The 18,783-nt window shown below is 42.4% G+C and overlaps 1 protein-coding gene across 1 annotated transcript in view; it reads left to right on the forward strand.

Annotated features, from left to right (window-relative positions):
* Window positions 1-18,783, forward strand: part of LOC136863380 (transmembrane protein 107) — a 56,614-nt gene that overhangs the window by 25,065 nt on the left and 12,766 nt on the right. Inside the window, exon 3 of the mRNA XM_067139783.2 lies at window positions 5,926-6,026. Within this exon, the coding sequence (XP_066995884.2) occupies window positions 5,926-6,026 (101 nt within the window). The remainder of the gene's footprint in view (window positions 1-5,925; window positions 6,027-18,783) is intronic.

The following is an 18,783-nucleotide window of genomic DNA, read 5'->3' on the forward strand; positions in this document are numbered from 1 at the left end:
TTAACAGCTGTCTGTTGGTGTGCAGTGCCAATAATGGTAGCAGCATCATTAATAAGTTTTTCCTTTATTTCTTTAAGTTTGCTTTCATCCTTCACAAAACCATAAGTCTTAAATCTTGGATCTAAAAGTGTTACTTCCCACAATATATTTATATTGCGGTACTTGTTGCAAATTTTACTTGTCAGTTCTTCATATATCTTGCCAAGGAGTCGAGAAATGGCTGGACTGTCATATTCCATCTCTCGCAGCTGTTGGTAATGAATTCAAAGGTTCCTACTCATCAATCCAATTTTTGAAAGGGTAACGTGTTTTTCACTGCTGACTTCTCTCGTCATTTCATCGAAGCATTGTAGAATTTCAACTGTTTTCTCAATTATGTACCAGTCTTCATGGATTAAAACTTCCACAGAATTATTGTTCATTATTGCAGGAGTACTTTGTAGTGGTTCCTTGGTCTGAATGACTCAATTCATCATCTCGTATGTCGAGTTCTACCACGTTGGACAGTCCTGTTTGAGAGTCAGAACAGGATAGCCCATCTGTTTTTGAGTGCTGTGAAGCTTCTCCAAGGATTATGAGGTCCTTTTAAAGAATTCATCACTACGTTTTACCTACTCTCTAGTTTGTTTTTATTTCTTCCAGGCTTGATTGTGCTACTAGATTCAAACTATGCGCCAAACATGGAACGTGCCACCAGTTGCACTTCTGAACCGCACTAACCGCATTTGAAACATTATCTGTTGTGCAGGCCACGATTTTCTCCTGAAGATCCCATTCTATTACCACTTTCTTGTTCTTCAGCAATGTTGTCTGCTGTGTGTCTTCCTACAAACTTCGAGCAGGACAGAAGCTTTGAGGAGAGTGTGCCGTCCCTTTTACATATGAAATGAGCAGTAACTGCTATATAGTTTTCATTTTTCAATGAAGTTCACCCATCTGTTGTGAGGACTACATATTTTAATGCTTATAGCGTCCGCCATGCCAACTTGCTATGGGCCCGGCTCGTCACCGTATTCGGCCCACCCCCTTACTTCAACCGCGCCAATCACCACTCGCTTCCGCCCGTGGTCCCGTAGCAAGAGGAGTATGGAAATGACTCCACGATTAATCTGGAGTCTTCCATTTTGCAAGGTTCCTGGATCCATCGAGCATCCGGACTATTCTAGAAGGGCCAGCGCAGGTATATAAGAGAGAAACGACCTGCATGCAATTAGTGAGTGAGAGCGAGATTGAGTTGGCTGGTGTGAGTTAGCGAAGAGCGGTCAGTGATAGCCTGGGCTGAGATGTCAGCCTAATAGAGTACCTGCCTGTTGGAGCCGAGGACTCGTTCCTGTTTCCCTGATGTCGTGTGTGTGAGTCCCTTGAGGCCGGCTGCTGGAGAAGAACCTTGGGTGTTCTGGAGCAGTGCGAAGGGAACACTAGTTGCCGACGTGTGCAGACTGCGAACAGGGTTCGATGGATTGAGTGAACAGCGGATACTATCCCGACCTGCGAGACTGATGTGTAGGCTGTTGACCGCGTCGGCGCTAACGAGTGTGACTGAATGGCTGAGTGAGTGTAGTGTAAATAATCGATGACTCTATGTGTGTGTCATTGTAGATGGAACATGAGAAACTAAGAGAGAGCACGGACCGTGTAAGTGTGTGTTATGAGCAAAAGTTGTGTGTAGTCTTGTGTAGTTTAGTGCGTAGCTAATAAATCTTAGAAATAGGATGCTACCAGGTTCTGTGCTCATTTATTTACCCTCCTAACACGTTAATATGAAGCATTTTCTGACACGTTAGCCTTGACATCTTGCAATGTTGTGTCATAGAGTTTATTCAGGAGACTATTCGAAAGTGTTTTACGGCTTGAGAGACTATAATTAGGATTCAACATTGATAAAAACTTCCGAAACTCCTCAGCGTCAACTGTATTGAAAGGTAAAAAATCTTTCGCAATCCGTTTCAACAACTGTTCGTCAAGTTTCTCTTTCTTAGTTGTTGACATAGGCCTGGATGAATAGGCTTGTATTCTATTTTGTTTCAATCTTTGTACCTTCCCTCTGCTTAATGTGCTTAACTCGAGTGTATGATCGGATGTACCTGTAGTAGTAGTAGTAGTAGTAGTAGTAGTAGTAGTAGTAGTAGTAGTAGTGGTGGGGGTAGATGATGATGATGAAACAGCTTCCATTAGCGACACAGAAAGATAGGTTTGTCCAGTTATTACCTGAACAGATGTGGCAGGCACAGGACTTGAAGCTTCAGTTGTTGCCTTTTCATCTTCTGAGTCATGATGCACCGATACGAACCTACTTTGATAAATGTCTGTTGTGGGATGTTTAAGTCTGAAATGTCTCGTCATTGTGCCGGATGAAGATCCCTTTGCACACAAAATAGAAAAACATATATTGCATTTCACTCTGTCGGGTTTTATTCTAGTAAAAAAGTCCCTAACAGGACTCCGGTGCGACATCATGGAAAGTTTACAGTCCTTTGTGCGGTATATATTCCTAGGCTTCAGTGAAAACACTCTTATAGAACAGTTGAACAAAAACCAGAACATATTAAGTTATTCGCATGTACCGATTTACTACCGAATGCCAGTGGCCGGTGCAACGGATCTCGCAGTACAAAGAGGATATGACAGAACACGGAACACTCCAACATGAGCAGTACGTGGCGGGACTGGCTGTGGCATGGGCACACTGCACTTTCGTCTAGCGCCTGACACTCAGGAGCCATCAGTGGCTATATTCGCTGTCACTCGGCTCATGGTGCCGAACGCATCGTGTCGTCACAGGTCCCTCTTGCCTTTGATTACTTGCGAATCTTTAAGTGAAACCAATTAAACTTTTTTGCTAGTTGCTTGACGTCGCACCGACACAGATAGGTCTTATGGCGACGATGGGACAGGGAAGGGCTAGGAGTGGGAAGGAAGCGGCCGTGGCCTTAATTAAGGTACAGCCCCAGCATTTGCCTGGTGTGAAAATGGGAAACCACGGTAAACCATTTTCAGGGCTGCCGACAGTGGGGTTCGAACCTACTATCTCCCGAATACTGGATACTGGCCGCACTTAAGCGAGTGCAGCTATCGAGCTCGGTACCAACCAATTAAACTAGTGCACTATTTAATTCTAAAATAGTCAAGAATAACTTTGTGTGCCCAGTATGTTCTACCCCTGCTTCCTTTTATCGTAGACAAGACTTTCTTTTCTTTCTTGTAGTGTACGCATTCTCGAAGATCCCGCGCGAAGCTTTCAGTCAGTAACTTGGTGCGCTCAGTATGTCAGTACTGTATGTTCTACATCCTTTAATTACAGGAAAACTTGAATCATCATTTTAAGACGAAATATTCAGTTGAAGAAGTGATATTTACAAGTCACTTCTTCACCTACAATATGACATGGGCCTCCATCATAGCGATATAAATATGATAATATTAATATTTGTTAGTAGATGTGTTTCATAATAATATTAGCGACTTAGTTTCTCTTTAAGGTGTTAGAAATAATGAATGTGTACCAAATAGCATTAGAACCGATTACAAATTGGACACGCGATAGCATTGTGAGCGTTCAATTATATCACACTGAGCCTGTAATTCTGTTCACAGTACACTCTGAACTGGAGGAAAGTGAAAATCATAAGTTCTGAAAAGCTTAAGCAGAGGGAGAGTGTGGTGGCTAAATATCCTGCTACGACGATGATACACGAACTTAGCCGATGACGGCTCCTGAGTGTCAGGCTCTAGAACAAATTGCGCACTGCCGGTATTGACAGTCAGCTAGTAGGCGAAGGGGAAGGGCAGTGCGCAGTGGTGCTTCTGACTGGATAGCAAGTCAATATCTCGGTCTCGCTTGAGAATATTTCGGAACAATTGACACTCCGTGTTCCGGAACAGCGGAACATAACTGTGCACTGGCACAGTGTCCCGAAACAGGGACATAGTGCCCAACCCTACTGGGATTCATAAAGCCTTCACTGCAACTTCCACAAAAAGTCCATATACTGATTACAGGGAAAGAAGAATGGCAGTCGCATCAATATGTTTACCTACTGTACATGAACTTCAACTAGATCCCTTAACACTGTGTATGGTTCAGGGTATTCTGATGTTGAAAGTTTTCGTAGGATGGTAATTTGCTTCATTAAATGAAACACTTCATTATTTTCTGTATCACCTTTCATTACGCTTCTGGAGTTAAAAATTGATTCCAGATAATTGTGCAATTATTTTTGCTATTTTTTTAAAAGGTAAATAGCTTTGTGCAGAATTTTGCGAAAATATAATTTTGCGCTCTGTGAAAACATGTGTCTCTACTTATATGTTTTTATGGTAGTGTAGAAAGTTAACAGTCTCAATACTTGAATATATTGACTGTCCCAAAGCTGGCTGTGTTGTGGAGGTGCTGATTAGTAATTGGGAGTTTTCATACTGAGCAGAATACTGCAGAGCCGTCTTCAACTGTAATGTGTGGTCAGGTCATTCCAGCACTGGAACTTAGCATTGGTAGATTGCTAGTATTGTACTGGTTGTGAAACATGAGAATCTGCCACTTTTTATTTAATTTATCGATCTACCAGAACCATGTTTATAGCTGAGTGTTTACACACACCGCACCAAGCCACTCCCATCACTGCCCCCTCCCCCCCCCCCCCCTCCCTCCACCTACCTGTCTGCAAGAAACATGGCATGTATTGTTAAGACATTAGAACTAAGCCTACTTCAGCCATTTCTTAATGTATAACCATGACTGCAGGTATCCAGCTAGGACATTTTGACTTTCCATTTAGTAATCAGTTTGTCTTCTGAAGACTCTTCCCATTAATCCCTACATGGGTTGCATCCCAGAAAAGTATAAACAAAACTTACATTCAGACTTTCTACACCAGATTGTTTCACTGGGACACATCTTTGCAGACAAGCTATTGATTCCTCTTCTTGATGTGACTAGAAAGCTGTATCATAGTTTGAGTCTCGGTGCTGTCTGTGGCTATTATGAGCATAATTTTTCTAGTCTTTCTTCACCCTTCTGTTGGGCCTAAATATTAACTGTACCCAGCCTGACAACGGGTAGTGTAATCATACTTCAATACCTAGGGCTGATGACCAGATATCCCATGCATGCCAGGTTGAGTAGCTCAGATAGTAGAGCACTGACCTTTTCAGCCCAAGCTGGAGAGTTTGATCCCAGCTCAGTTTGGTTATATTTTAAGGTGCTCAAATATGCCAGTGTCATGTTGGTAGATCTACCAGCATGTAAAATAACTCCTATGGGACAAAATTTTGGTATCTCAACACCCCCCAAAACCATAAAAGTGGAACATAAAACTAATAATTACTAGCCCTTAAATCCAACAACAGTATTTTTTGTTGATGAATTAAACTTCAAAGTAAAAGCTTATGACATGATAATGTATACAGGCCATAAAAGCTTACAAAAGAGTGGAAAATAAAAGCTTCCACTACTCATACTCTTGACATGAAGTGGGATAGAGATTAGCCTTTATGCTTTTGCCCCGAGGAATTAACTTATCCTGGTACTCATTATGATTGTAAGCTGAGTGAATCCCAGAGCCATGTGAGTGAATGAATGAATGAAACCTATTTTTCCAGGGGAACATACTTATATCATTTCATTTGGGCACTATCATCTACCTAATGGAATGGTTTTCTGCCATAAACAGGCTCACTTCAACAATTCATCAAGTGCATTCTTCAATTATGTTTAAATATTCTCTCAGAAGAAAAGCAATACTTGTACTGGTTTGAGTTCCTCTTTTTTAATGCCGTGGAGCTAAATCACTTTTAACGCATTACAATTTTGAATTTTATATAAAAATTGTGTGAATATTGTTCTTTGTTACCGTTTCTGGCTATTTTATTTCTATGTAAAATTATGAATTGCCTTCATAATAACTTTTTTCATTTTATTTTTTTCAGGATGGTTGTTGGTTTAAGCCTGGCAGTTGTATTTATTGGTGTTGAATTGCTGGGATTTTTCTCTGGACTTACTATGTTTATGACTACAACTGCTATGATCTGTATCCTTTACTATAATAGTGTCTCGTGGAGTTTTTTATATACAGTATGATGGCAAGAATTTGTTCCTGCATATTCTTTCTTCATAACTTATAGCTATTTAGAAGCTTGTTTAAGCAGTTTACTGAGAATCTTAACTGAGAAACCAGTTTATTAAGGCTTTCCGCCTAGGTGACCATGTCCTTTCTGTAACAGTATTCTGTGTGTACAATGTTCTATGTATATAACATATCGCCAATTTATTTAGGTTTTCCACCTAGATGACTGTGTCCTTTCTGTAACAGTATTCTGGGTATATAATGTTCTATGTATATACCATATCACCATTTTGGCGTTGCTTGCTCGTTTGCATTCAGCAATAGCTCATTCCACGTTAAGAAAACAGTATTTCTCTTATGGACCTACAAGCAGTGAACAACCCCCCTTCTGAGACACCATAATTCCTCGTGATTAAGGGATATTATATTGTACTTTGAAACGCATTATGAAAGATATATAAAAAAGATGAGGCATTTTTGCCCGCAAGTTATTAAAATAATTACATAAAATTTTGTTTTTCACAAATTCATTTATAGGGAGGAAGCACAATGGTAGGAACAGCCATAGCTTCGTTGCCTTCCTTCATTTTCCTTCTTCTGTGTTGCGCTGGTACAAACTTCGTGTAGTCCCTCACGCTGTGAACCGGCAGCAGCTCACTTCTGTAGTGAAGTCATCTACAGTATTTATTTGTTGCTTGTATGTTTTTAGCCTTTAAATCAGTGCGTAACTGTGTTGTGTTGAGTGATAGTTATGCCATAAGCCTACGTGTGTGATTTATTTCTTTAACATTAATACTGTGATTTTTTAAAAGTCATCTACAGTATTTATTTGTTGTGTCTGTTTTCTAGCCTTTATTGCCTGGAAAAAATTATTAAATGCATTTAAATACATCCCTCACCCCTTGTGCCCATAACAATTGTGTCTCACCCCCAATTAACCTCACACTTCAATGCTGAGGTTTTTTATGTGCCATAATTTACATCTGAGTCTGTACAAACCAAAAATAGACACTGTAAATCCACCGTTCCCTCTAATTCATAAAATTAGTTTGTAGCTTAGTTTCTTGCGATTTTTGTCTTGAACTTAAATACTGAATTTCACAAGTTTATGTGCCGCCGTTCTCCCGTGATGGTGTTGAGCAGAGCCGTTCGATATGGCAAACCTGTTGTCATAAGAGCAATACCGTTTTCTTAACGTTGAATAAGCTATACCTGTATGTCTGAGGAAGCCTTCACCTTTCTGAATGCCACATACTGCTATACATGAGTAAAAATAGCTTGGACAAATAAGATTCCAATTTTCCTAATTTAAAAAACTGGCCTTGTGTTTTAATTACAGTCATGGCAAATGAGAATTGCAACCTTGACAGACAGAATTGCATGTTTGGGTCGGTTGATAACAGCTTTATTTTTGGCATGAAAACTATGTTGCCTCTTCCAAGCCTTATAAGACCTTCTAGTTGAACTGCATTTCCCACGCAAGCCAGCTCTGAATATAGTGAAAGCTCCAAAACGCTGATGAGGGAATTGTGCGGTCAACGGCTAAGCTGCAAATTTGCCACCCACCAGGCTATCGCTTCATTTCTTCCTCTCACTTGACGGTGCACGGGCGTGACAGAGTTAAATAATTTTACAATAATACCTGCAGAGGAATCGTGATGTGAAATATGTGCTACATTTGCCGAATGTTTTTGGAGGAGTGAGTAATATACCCGTTCTTAATTCCCATAGGGGTTGATTTCTAAACCTTTCTCTTTAAGCCCCTTAAAACACAGTGCAAAAATTAGGAAAGGAAGGAGTATATATTATGTGAGCTCAAAAACAAATAGCAGCCACCTTGGAGGGAGTGAATGAAGTGAACTCTTTACAATATTCAGAACAGTGTCAAAGGAAAGTCATAAATTTTTCAAAAACTTTTTACTGGAAAACAAGCAAAATAATTTAATGAAAAAGTGCTGGAAACTTTTTAACAACAACTGTTCAAATGAATAGAAATAGTTTTTAAAATAAGGTAACTATAAAGATATCCATTCCATCTCATTTCACTAACCCATTTAACCACCACATTGCTTTTAATTCATTTTAATTTAATTCATATTTACGTAGTATTTAAGAAGAACAAGGTACCTGATTATAATGTACTTAAAGATAAACACTTAGTGAATCACCTAAGCTATATAAACAGCTGAAGATTTTTCTAAAAAAGAACGAAACATGTACTGTGTGTAATTAATTAATTTGATAAAATGCAAATATAAGTATCAAAAAGGTGGAAGATTTTTTTTATTATTATAAGTCTTTGTAATAGAATTTGATACGGAAAATGAAGCTGATTTCTTGCAAACGGAAAAGATCGCACATGCTTAATCTCTCGTAATAACGGATATGTTAGTGATAGGGCTCTTGTTCTAACCAAAGGATAATACACAGTTTAATATAGGAATTTTCAAGGGACCACAAAAAATTGTCATTATAACAGGGTTCTGTTACATGCCATACTCGCTATAGCGGACTTCTACTGTAGTCCATTTCATCTGACAAGACCTTTTGTCTAGTCAAGAACAAGTAGTTTTCAATATTGTGTTTTACTTATGCAGCTCGTGTTTTTGTGTATATTTTAATTGTCATTCAATATCATGGTTGAAGAAGATGTTTTCTATGAAAAACAAAACATGTCCATGAACCTGTTTCGCTGGCGTAGCAGGGGGAGAGGTGATACTCCCACGTGGCGCATCCCGGGTGGCGGATAGGGGGGGTCCTAACAGGCTTGCCGGCGAACTTGAGGGAAATAAAATACCTCTCGCGGACCAAACACACAACCCCCTGTGGGTGGGGGGCGCAGGCGAAGAATTCACCCACGGTATTCTCTGCCTGTCGTAAGAGGCAACTAAAAAGGGCGACCAAGCGATGATCAAATTAGAACCATGAAACTACTTGTGATTAGTACCACCACGAGGGGAACACCATGGGTCGCTTTTACTTGCACGTAGTACCACTATGTTGGGTACCAAATAGGTTTGTGATTAGTAGCACGCAGGAGCACCGTGCAGTCGGCTTTTGCAGTACCTGTGAGTAGTACCACCATATGGGCAGGACCATGGGAAGATAGCTACCATGGCTCTGTCTTGCCTATGATTAGTACCTACTATATGAGGAACACCACGGGATAGTGTAGGTCCCTGCGGTTAGTACACTTATGCGATGAACACCATAGGTTTGTGTTGCCTGTAAATGGCACTGCAATGTGAGAAAAACCATAGGTGTGTATTATATGTCGAATTTCATAACCTGTGAGTAGTACCGTAATGTGTGGAATACCGCAAGTCTCTGCTACTTTTGATTAGTACCGCAACATGACAAATACCATGGTTCTACTTTTCTAGCGATAAGTACCTTTATGAGGGGCCGATAACTTTGATTCGGACCACCTTTAGACTGCAAGCATCATCGATTCAGTGTTATGCTATAGCAGCAGTCCCTTGGTCAGTAATCCTATTGTTTTACGTCAGTTTCTGTGAATGTAAGGCATTGCGGGTCGCGTCCACTGATTGTTTTAAATTCATATCCATCCATTCATTCTTCATCCTCACGTTTTTAATTCTGGTCAGTGGAGAATTTTGGACTTTTAATTTTTCATTCCATTTCGTCTCATTTCGTACCGTTAGATACCGATGACCTCGATGTTAGGCCCCCTTAAACAAGCATCATCATCATCATCAACAAAACATGTACTGACAAATTTTAAAATAAATGAATGTTATTTTAATCTAAGAAATGTAACTACTGCAAGCTATTGAAATACTGAACAGATAAACGTTGACTCAAATAAGTGTAAATAACAAGAATAATGGGCGCCACCTGCAAAACAATTCCAGGAATATTTAATTATGTAGAGCAACGAGCCACTCCCTCTCCCAAGGCGACGGTCATCAGGCTGACGAGGCTCCAGACTTGCTTTATAATCTTACCTGTTGCTATATAACCCCTGAAATTAAATTTGGGTAACATGCCAGGTTCAGCCTTACTCCACTGACAAAAGACTCACCTTAAGTTTGATTCTATGACTTTACTCCAAGAATAAGAACTAATATGTGACAAACACCAACAAAAATAAACACTTATGCAACCCACTTAGTGCTTGCTGTTTACATAGAGCTAATATACACAATACTACCCAACAAAATCATCTCTTCACGAGATTTATTCGTTTGCCGTCTACAAAGGCAAATTACACATCATTAAAATCACCAATAAAAATAGAACATCGAATAAGAACTAATATGTGACAAACACCAACAAAATCAACACTAATGCAACCCACTTAGTGCTGGCCGTTTACATAGAGCTAATATACACAATACTACCCAACAAAATCATCTCTTCACGAGATTTACTCGTTTGCCGTCTACAAAGGCAAATTACACATCATTAAAATCATCACTAAAAAAAATAGAACATCATTATACTTTTAACATACCTCCAGGTAAGGGTCCCTTCGCACTCCACTGTTACCGTGAATCCTAATCTGGTAGAGAAAAGTACGACGACTATTTCTCTACATATGGATGCAACCTTCTTTAAGACGAGCATCCCTAACCTTATTTACACTTCTTCGTCGACGTCTTGAATTCTTTCCAATTGCTGGCTGGACAGAAAGCGTTACATGTCCGGAGGCAAGCAAACAGCAAAATTCTCCATCAACTGAAGCTGCATACTCGGGTGACAAGTTCCAAACAAACACTTTCTTTTTTAGAAAGTCCACTGCAAAACCGGTAAGTCGTTGAGATTATACCATGTTCACTCCGTAACAGATACTCACAAACAATAGCAGATCGTATAGCAAACTGCGCAAATACGTCGCTTCTGCAGACCAGTACAAATGAGAAACACACAGTATCAGCATCAGAGTCAGAAACAGAATCAGAATCAGAATGACTCGCCGCACTTTTTTTTTCTTTTTTTTTCGGGGGGGCCCCCGAAGCCCGCTCCCCCCGCGTGACCGACTCAATCTACATGGCCTCCGACATGCTATTATTTCTAAGAAGAAGAAAGAGATAGCAGGGAGAAGTGGGAAGTGATACAAGGAGTATCTGCCTGTTTCCATGTCAGACACGCTACCAGGCGATATTGTATTAGGTATATGGTGTTGAAGTATGGTATTGAAGGGTCAGGGAAAAACCACATAGGCAGAAAGAAGAAAGAGCCTACATGTAAAACCTGACATCTTATAATAGCACATGCAAGGATGTGGGCTGGAAAAAGACCAGAGGTTGTGTTAGTTAGGAACAGGTAACATGCACAAAACAGAAACCAATTCCTTGCCATTCCATCAGCTGGGGATCAGTCCGTCTGGGCACTGCTGTGACTAGCACGGTCCTTGCCGGCTGCGGAGTCATGCGTCGAGTACCACTAGGGCCTGTCGCACGACTCCACCTCCTTGGGGTACCTCGTACCCAGTCTCCGATCCCCGAGAATGAGGCCAAGCCCGCCGAGGCGGGGGCCTCCTGGAAAGGGGTGGGTCATGGCGCCGGGCCTCCTTCCTCTCTGCCCGCGCCATGGCCCGGTAGACAGGGCAACTGCGATGGGAGGCCGGGTGGCCCCCCCGAGCAGTTGGCGCACACCGGTGCGTCTCTAAGTGTTGCGCAGGCCGTGTAGTAGTGATCACCACCACAGCGGTTGCACCTCACCTCGAGCCCACAGCTGACCTGACGGTGGCCCCACCTCAGACAGCGGAAACACTGCAAGAGCTGCTGAGGGGGACGTTTCACTCTCACCTGGCTGCCGCTACCCGCTGAGGTCCTCTCCTGATTGGCTCCTCGGTTGACTGCTGTCCTGGGAGCAGTCCTTGGTTGCGGCTTGGCGGTCCTCTCCTGCTGAGCCAGCGTCGCCTTCTGCTTCCTGGTGCGGCGTCGTCTTCTTCCCGGGGGTTGCTTCTCGGCGGAGGAAGAGGCCTTGTCCTGGTGGCCCTCTTCCCGGCCTGGTGACCCCGGGGTAGTTGGTGGCTGCGCTGCGTAGCCATCTTCTTCTTTCCCCTGGCTGGCGGCGGCGTCGGTCGGTCCCAAGGGTTGCTTCTCGGCTGGGGAAGAGCCCTCGCCCTGGTGGCCCTCCTCCCGGCCTGGTGACCCCGGGGTAGCTGCCGGCTCCTCTGCGTCGCCATCTTCTTCTTTCTTCTGGCTGGCGGCGGCGGCGGCGTTGGTCGGTGCTAACACTCGACTGCGTTCCCTGTCCTGGGGGCCGCACATCGAGGTCTGCAACTCGACAGACGTGCAGGCAGGCTGGACCTGGGCAGCAGTCTCAGTACGCCAGGGGGCGTCCTTATCCACCGCTGTGCTGCTTTCCACCATCACGGGCGCGTTCCCGGTTTGCACCCGGGTAACAGGCCCTTCCTGGTAGGCCTGCGTCTGCGACCACTTCGCCCTGGTTGTCGCCTTGTTGGTCTGCGTGTACTTCATAAAGTACAGCTTTCCAACTGGAGTCGCGGCGCTCGGGAGCGCCGCCGCCGTCCTCGGTCGTTGGCTCCGTCTGCGAGGCTGCCTCCTGGTAGCCCGAGACGTCCAGGTGCTTCCTGAGTCCTGGTAGCCGGGCAACCTGGAACTGCTGGGACGCGCGCTCCTCGTAGATCCTGAAGCTGGCTGCGTCGTTAGGGCGGATGATGATCGCCCAGGAACCAGATATAATGCCGATGATCGGCAGGAGAGGCTCTCCGATGAACTCTGCAGTCGCATTCAGGTTGTCGAATACGTGGAGCGTCCCCTGGTAGTCGCTTTCCCCCAGCCGATTGAACACCACCAGTCCCGGGCGTTCATAGCTGGGGACATCCACCGTCTCGAGCGCGTCCAGCAGCTTCTCGACGGCTCCCTGGTAGTTGTAGTCGACCAGTCTCACTGGTAGGGTCAGCTTCTCCATCTTGGTCCTCCTGTAAGATAACCTGAAACAGAAGAAAGAGCGAGCACTGAGAAGTGCTACAGCTCAGACAATACTCCTTCGAAAATGTACTAATAAGTACAAGTGCCTGGCTGATACTTGAAAAGTACAGAGCGCCTGGCAAGGAGAGGGAGAGCACAGCGAGAGGCACGTATGTCCTTTCACTACGACAGTCAGCTCGACTCGCCGCACACGCGTACACACTTATATATGCTTGCTACACGTGGTTATAGCGTCCTGAAAAGTTCACTGGTAGCAACTCTCACACCGGCACTTCTTCCCGCGTCACTCTGTCAACCCAAACCTCGCTCAAAACAAAGCCCTCGCATTGGCTATCGAGTATATGATGTGACATAGACCGTCCACTCATGTATGTCCACATTGATTCACTCCAATTCTACAACCGATACAACCTGCCGTACCCCGTGTTTTCAAGCCACTTGTTGCAACACATCCACCTGACTTCAACCGTCCTTCCCGATATAGTCGCAGTTTTCCCGGTTGCACAATCCTTACGGCTAGGCCATATTTACAGACTCTTACCCAAACGGAAATTTATACAAAATATAATGATGAACATATGCAACATTCCCTAACTATACATTCTTCTTATAATATTACGTTTTTACATGGTAAATAAACAAAATTACATGATTTTAACCTTACAAACTATATACGAAAATTTCCTAACCTAAAAACTCGGGGATCGTACATACGTACGGTTACAGAAAAATCGTAAGATTTTAAAGTGGTGGAAAGGTGGAACTTCCCAAACATACAAGTTGGAATTTGTTATAGGTTTACCGTTCATGAATTATGAAAACATGTTTCAAGCTTCCTGTAGAGTAATGATAGCCTTTTCACTATAAATTTACATACCGTAGGATTAGCCTTTCTGAAATTTAACCAGACGCAAAAGTACATAACGTAACCTCTGAAATCAGTTCTGCACACCACTGTATCTTAAGAAGAAGTATCACATTCTTATTTTATTTCAGTACCTAGTAAAAAAAAAACTTAAAATTAAGCAACTGAGCATGTTAGCTGTGCGGTTAGGGGTGTGCAGATCTGAGCTTACATTTGGGCGATGGTGGGTTCAAACCCCACTGTTGGCAGCCCTGAAGGTGGTTTTCCATGGTTTCCCATTTTCACATCAGGCAAATGCTGGGGCTGTATCTTAATTCAAGCCCTGGCCACTTCCTTCCGACTCCTACCCCTTTCCTATCCCCTCGTTGCCATAAGACCTATCTGTGTTGGTGCAATGTAAAACACATTGTAAAAAAAAAGTTGTCGGATAAAAGTCCGGATCAAGAAGAAAAAAGTTGTCTGATAAAAGTCCGGATCAAGAAGAAGAAGAAGAAGAACTTGAAATGAAATGCTTACAAATGTGGTGACTTAGGAAACTGGGACATTGTTCTGCGTTGGGGCTATAAAAAGTGGGCATACTGTATTGAACCCCATCGAAATGGATACTGATAAATTGGGAATGGTCGACATCTTGCCATAGACAAAAAAGACTGAAGAACTGGTTAGATTTATGGAGGAGGAGGAGGACAGCAGTTCTTGGGCTATATGAGATCAAGTAGGTTGTGGGGAAGTGGGGAGAAAGGACACTGAAGAATAGATTGTTTTACAGCTGAGGACTGGATGTGAAAACAAGAAATAATAGGACAGATGGAAGGATCCACAGATGATTATCATAATGATGAAAATTACTGTAATATGATCATTATACTGGCAGTTAAGTTGGAGAAAGGAATGAGATATCTGTTTCAAGTATATTTTCCATCGACATCTTGCACGGATTCCAGCTACTGTCCGGGTCTGTTTTTTGCTAGGGGCTTTACGTCGCACCGACACAGATAGGTCTTATGGCGACAATGGGATAGGAAAGGCCTAGGAGTTGGAAGGAAGCGACCGTGGCCTTAATTAAGGTACAGCCCCAGCATTTGCCTGGTGTGAAAATGGGAAACCACGGAAAACTATCTTCAGGGCTGCCGATAGTGGGATTCGAACCTACTATCTCCCGGATGCAAGCTCACAGCCGTGTGCCTCTACGCGCACAGCCAACTCGCCTGTCCGGGTCTGTTTAAAATGCAACCCTCCCCATAGTCTGTTGTCTTCTTCCCATCTCTCTGTTTGCTCTTTGGTTCAGTCCCGTGATTTCTTCATCTGCTCCTCCACTTATTTCAGCCATCTGTCCATTGGTCTTCCTCTTGGTCTCTTGCCTTCCACTCACATTTCATGCATCTTTCTGGGTATCCTCCTCTTCTCCATTCTCTCATGCATCATCATCATCATCATCATCATCTATGTCTTGATTCCTCTATCCTGCAATGGTTTCACTTGTGCTAATTGTCTGACTTTCTCATTTCTTATCTTATCCATTTTTGTTACTCTTATTCAACTTTTCAAAATTTCCTTTCACTGGCCCGGATCCTACTTTTCTTGAATCCTCTGATTACCCAAGTTTGTGAAGCATATGTCTGTATTGGGATGCGCTACATCTTGTATATCCTTTTTTGCCGATTTGGAGGCCATCTTTACTCCACACCAAGCTTCTAATATTTTTGAGGAGTGCTTCTGCCCGTCTCCCTCACTCACTTATTTCTGTATCGTTTCTTCCTTTTTCCTGTATTAAGCTGTTTAGTTATTTGAAGCTATACACTTTCCTCAGTTGTTCCACTCCAGTCATTACTCCAGTTGTCTATTCTTCTTCCTGTTTGTAAGCACAGTCTCGCTCTTCTCTGTACTCAATTTTAACGCCATGACCTTGTATTATTTCATCCCATACGTCCAACTGTTCCTGAACTACCTCCTTCGTATTTCCTCACACCATTACTTTGATCTTTTCTTCCCCAGTTTCCTCTGCTACTCTTGACATGTTATCCATTACTAAAATGAAAAGTAATTCTGGGATTGCACTTTCTTGTTTCAAACCATTTTTCTGCTCTAGCCAATCTGTTCTCTCTCCTACTTTCACACAGCTTGCACTCCCTTGATATACAGTAGAAGTCCGCGAGAATTCATAACGGCGAAAAATGTACTCGCTATAGCGGATTGTCGGTATATCCGATTTTTGTAATAAAAAAAAAATCGGGAAAACCCTTATTCACATTAAAATCAGTATGAAATGGCAATCAGTTTGTTAAAAACTTGCGTTTTCACAGATAATATCCACACTACGGCTTACTTGTGCGTGTTTAATTTCATTCGGAAAAATATATATTACCATATTTCTCCGGTCCCAAGACAACCCTCACTTTTTCCTTCAAAAATTTTTATGAGGCTTAAAAAGTGCTTTGTAAAATCATATGAATGTCTTTCTTATACAGTACGCATTTTTAGACTATTTGTAGACGTTGAACATTGGCTTTAGTTATGGCGTATTGTTTTGCGGCTGTACAATTATGCTTAATTTCAGCGGATTTAATAACCATTAACTTAAAATTGCCATCATAATATTGATGGGATCTCGCTGAAAATTTGCCGGCAATACACATTCCACGCATCTCTACAATACGACGATCCATCAGGAAAATAAACTTGCTTACTATAAAACTGTTACTTTCACTCGGCGTCAGATATAACTGGCTGCCGCTACATGCACGTCTTGCCTGCCGGATTCGGCCAACTTCAGCGGTTAGCGATGTATAGGTCTTAATCGCGGACTTTGAAAGTCAACGAACGAGTTTATTGCGCCGCGGTATGACAATTCCGCCCTTGCATTTTTGTGCACATACCTCACAATTTCATCTTCGATTTCTTTAAAGCGTCCTTGTTGCGGGCCACTGAATGCATTTTTTTTGTGCAGTACGCATTTATAAGCTATCTTTGTCTTCACGGTAACACCGAATATTGGCTTTAGTTAGGCCTATGCTGTATTTTCTTGCGGCTGCACAATTATTATACATTTCCGAGTGTTTAATAGGCATTAATTTAAAATTGGCATCATAACATCGAGGACCCGTTGAAAATTTACTGTTCCACGTATCTTTACAATATGACGATCCATCACGAAAATATTCCTGCTGTCTATAAAACTTAATTTTACTAAGCGCCAGGTACAGCAGACGCGATATAACTCTGCTACTGAGTAGCCGTGGCCTTTGTAAGAATTCGAAGGCTCGCATGTTTTGATGCCATTCTGCAGATTTAAGAAACGTTTTTGTAGAGGATAACAGAATGTCATTTTCTCTTCACTATTTCCCGAGATCCAGTGACGTTACACACAGGCACTGTACAACCGTTCGCCGCGGCTCGCGATGTATGATAAAGAGGCGGTCATTTATTGTCATAGAGTTTTGTGTGTGCGCGCGGGGGGGGGTGAAAAGAAACAGCGTGTTTACTGCGGTAATCGCCAGTGGTGTTCATTACTATCAGGCCGCGAATGCAAAACGACCCTTAATTTTTCAAATGAGATTCTGAGAGAAAAAAAAGTCGTCTTGGATTCCGAGAAATACGGTATCACTCCAGAGGCTTCTGTGGCAAACATTTCAGTTTTCTTCTTACCGAGCTTGATAGTTGCAGTCGCTTAAGTGCAGCCAGTATCCAGTATTCGGGAGATAGTAAGTTCGAACCCCACTGTTGGCAGCCCTGAAGATGGTTTTCCGTGGTTTCCCATTTTCACACCAGGCAAATGCTGGGGCTGTACCTTAATTAAGGCCACGGCCGCTTCCTTCCCACTCCTAGCCTTTTCCTGGCCCATCATCGCCATAAGACCTATCTGTGTCGGTGCGACGTAAAGCAACTAGCAAAAAAAAAAATTTTCTTCTTCAAATGGCGTCACGTAACCTAACCGTATATGTACCTATCATGAAAACCTATTTGAAACACGTGTAGAGAAATGATAACCTCCTCGCTATAAATTGACATGTGAATAGCTTTCCGAAATTTAACGAGACGCGAGAAAATATAAACTATCCTCTGAAATCAGTAATGTACCTTGCCATATCTTGAGGTGTATTTCATTCTTACTTAATTTCAGTATACGGTATACCATTAAAATTAAGAGATCGTTTACTTCACCCTTTATTTCTAACGAGTTAACAGCTGCTATCGGCCACGTTATTTACACATTTATTACGAAAACGTGTTATCCTCTTCATTTCGAATTTTCTTTAGAGAACAGAAGTCGACGGGTGTTACTAATCGACTCCAATATCGCCTTCGAATGTTGAAGAGAAAGAGCTTGCAAATGCAATTAGCACAAAAACTATACTGTACCGAAGATGATTGATCGCACTTTGTGGCAAACGTTTCAGTTTTGTTATTCAGATAGTCACCTATCCTAACTTAACTGTACTATATATATGATGAAACATACTTCAAGCGCCAGTAGAGAAATTATAACCTACTCGCCATAAATTTACATGATAATAAGCCTTTCCATAATTTAACGGACGCGATAAAATATAAACTAACCTCGTAATCAATGACGCACTCTGTCATATCTTGCGGTGTAGGCCTATCTCATTCTTACTTAATTTCGGTATTTAGCATTAAAATTAAGCAATTATCTTTAACGAGTTAACAACGGTTATCGGACACGTTATTTACGCATTTATTACGAAAACATGTTCTTCTCTTTCATTTTCCATGCGGAAGAGCAGTCGACGGGTATTACTAATCGACTCCGACATTTCCTTCGAATGTCGACGAGAGAGCTCGCTGGTAGGCGTAGCGAGAAAACGATACGGGGCCAAAGATGATCGATCGCATCCAGTATAATGACTGGGTGCATAAATATCGGCAACGGAAAAAATCGAGCGTGCATAATCTGTCGCAATAACGGTTG

Source organism: Anabrus simplex, chromosome 2 (assembly GCF_040414725.1).
Source record: "Anabrus simplex isolate iqAnaSimp1 chromosome 2, ASM4041472v1, whole genome shotgun sequence".
Classification (NCBI taxonomy): domain Eukaryota; kingdom Metazoa; phylum Arthropoda; class Insecta; order Orthoptera; family Tettigoniidae; genus Anabrus; species Anabrus simplex.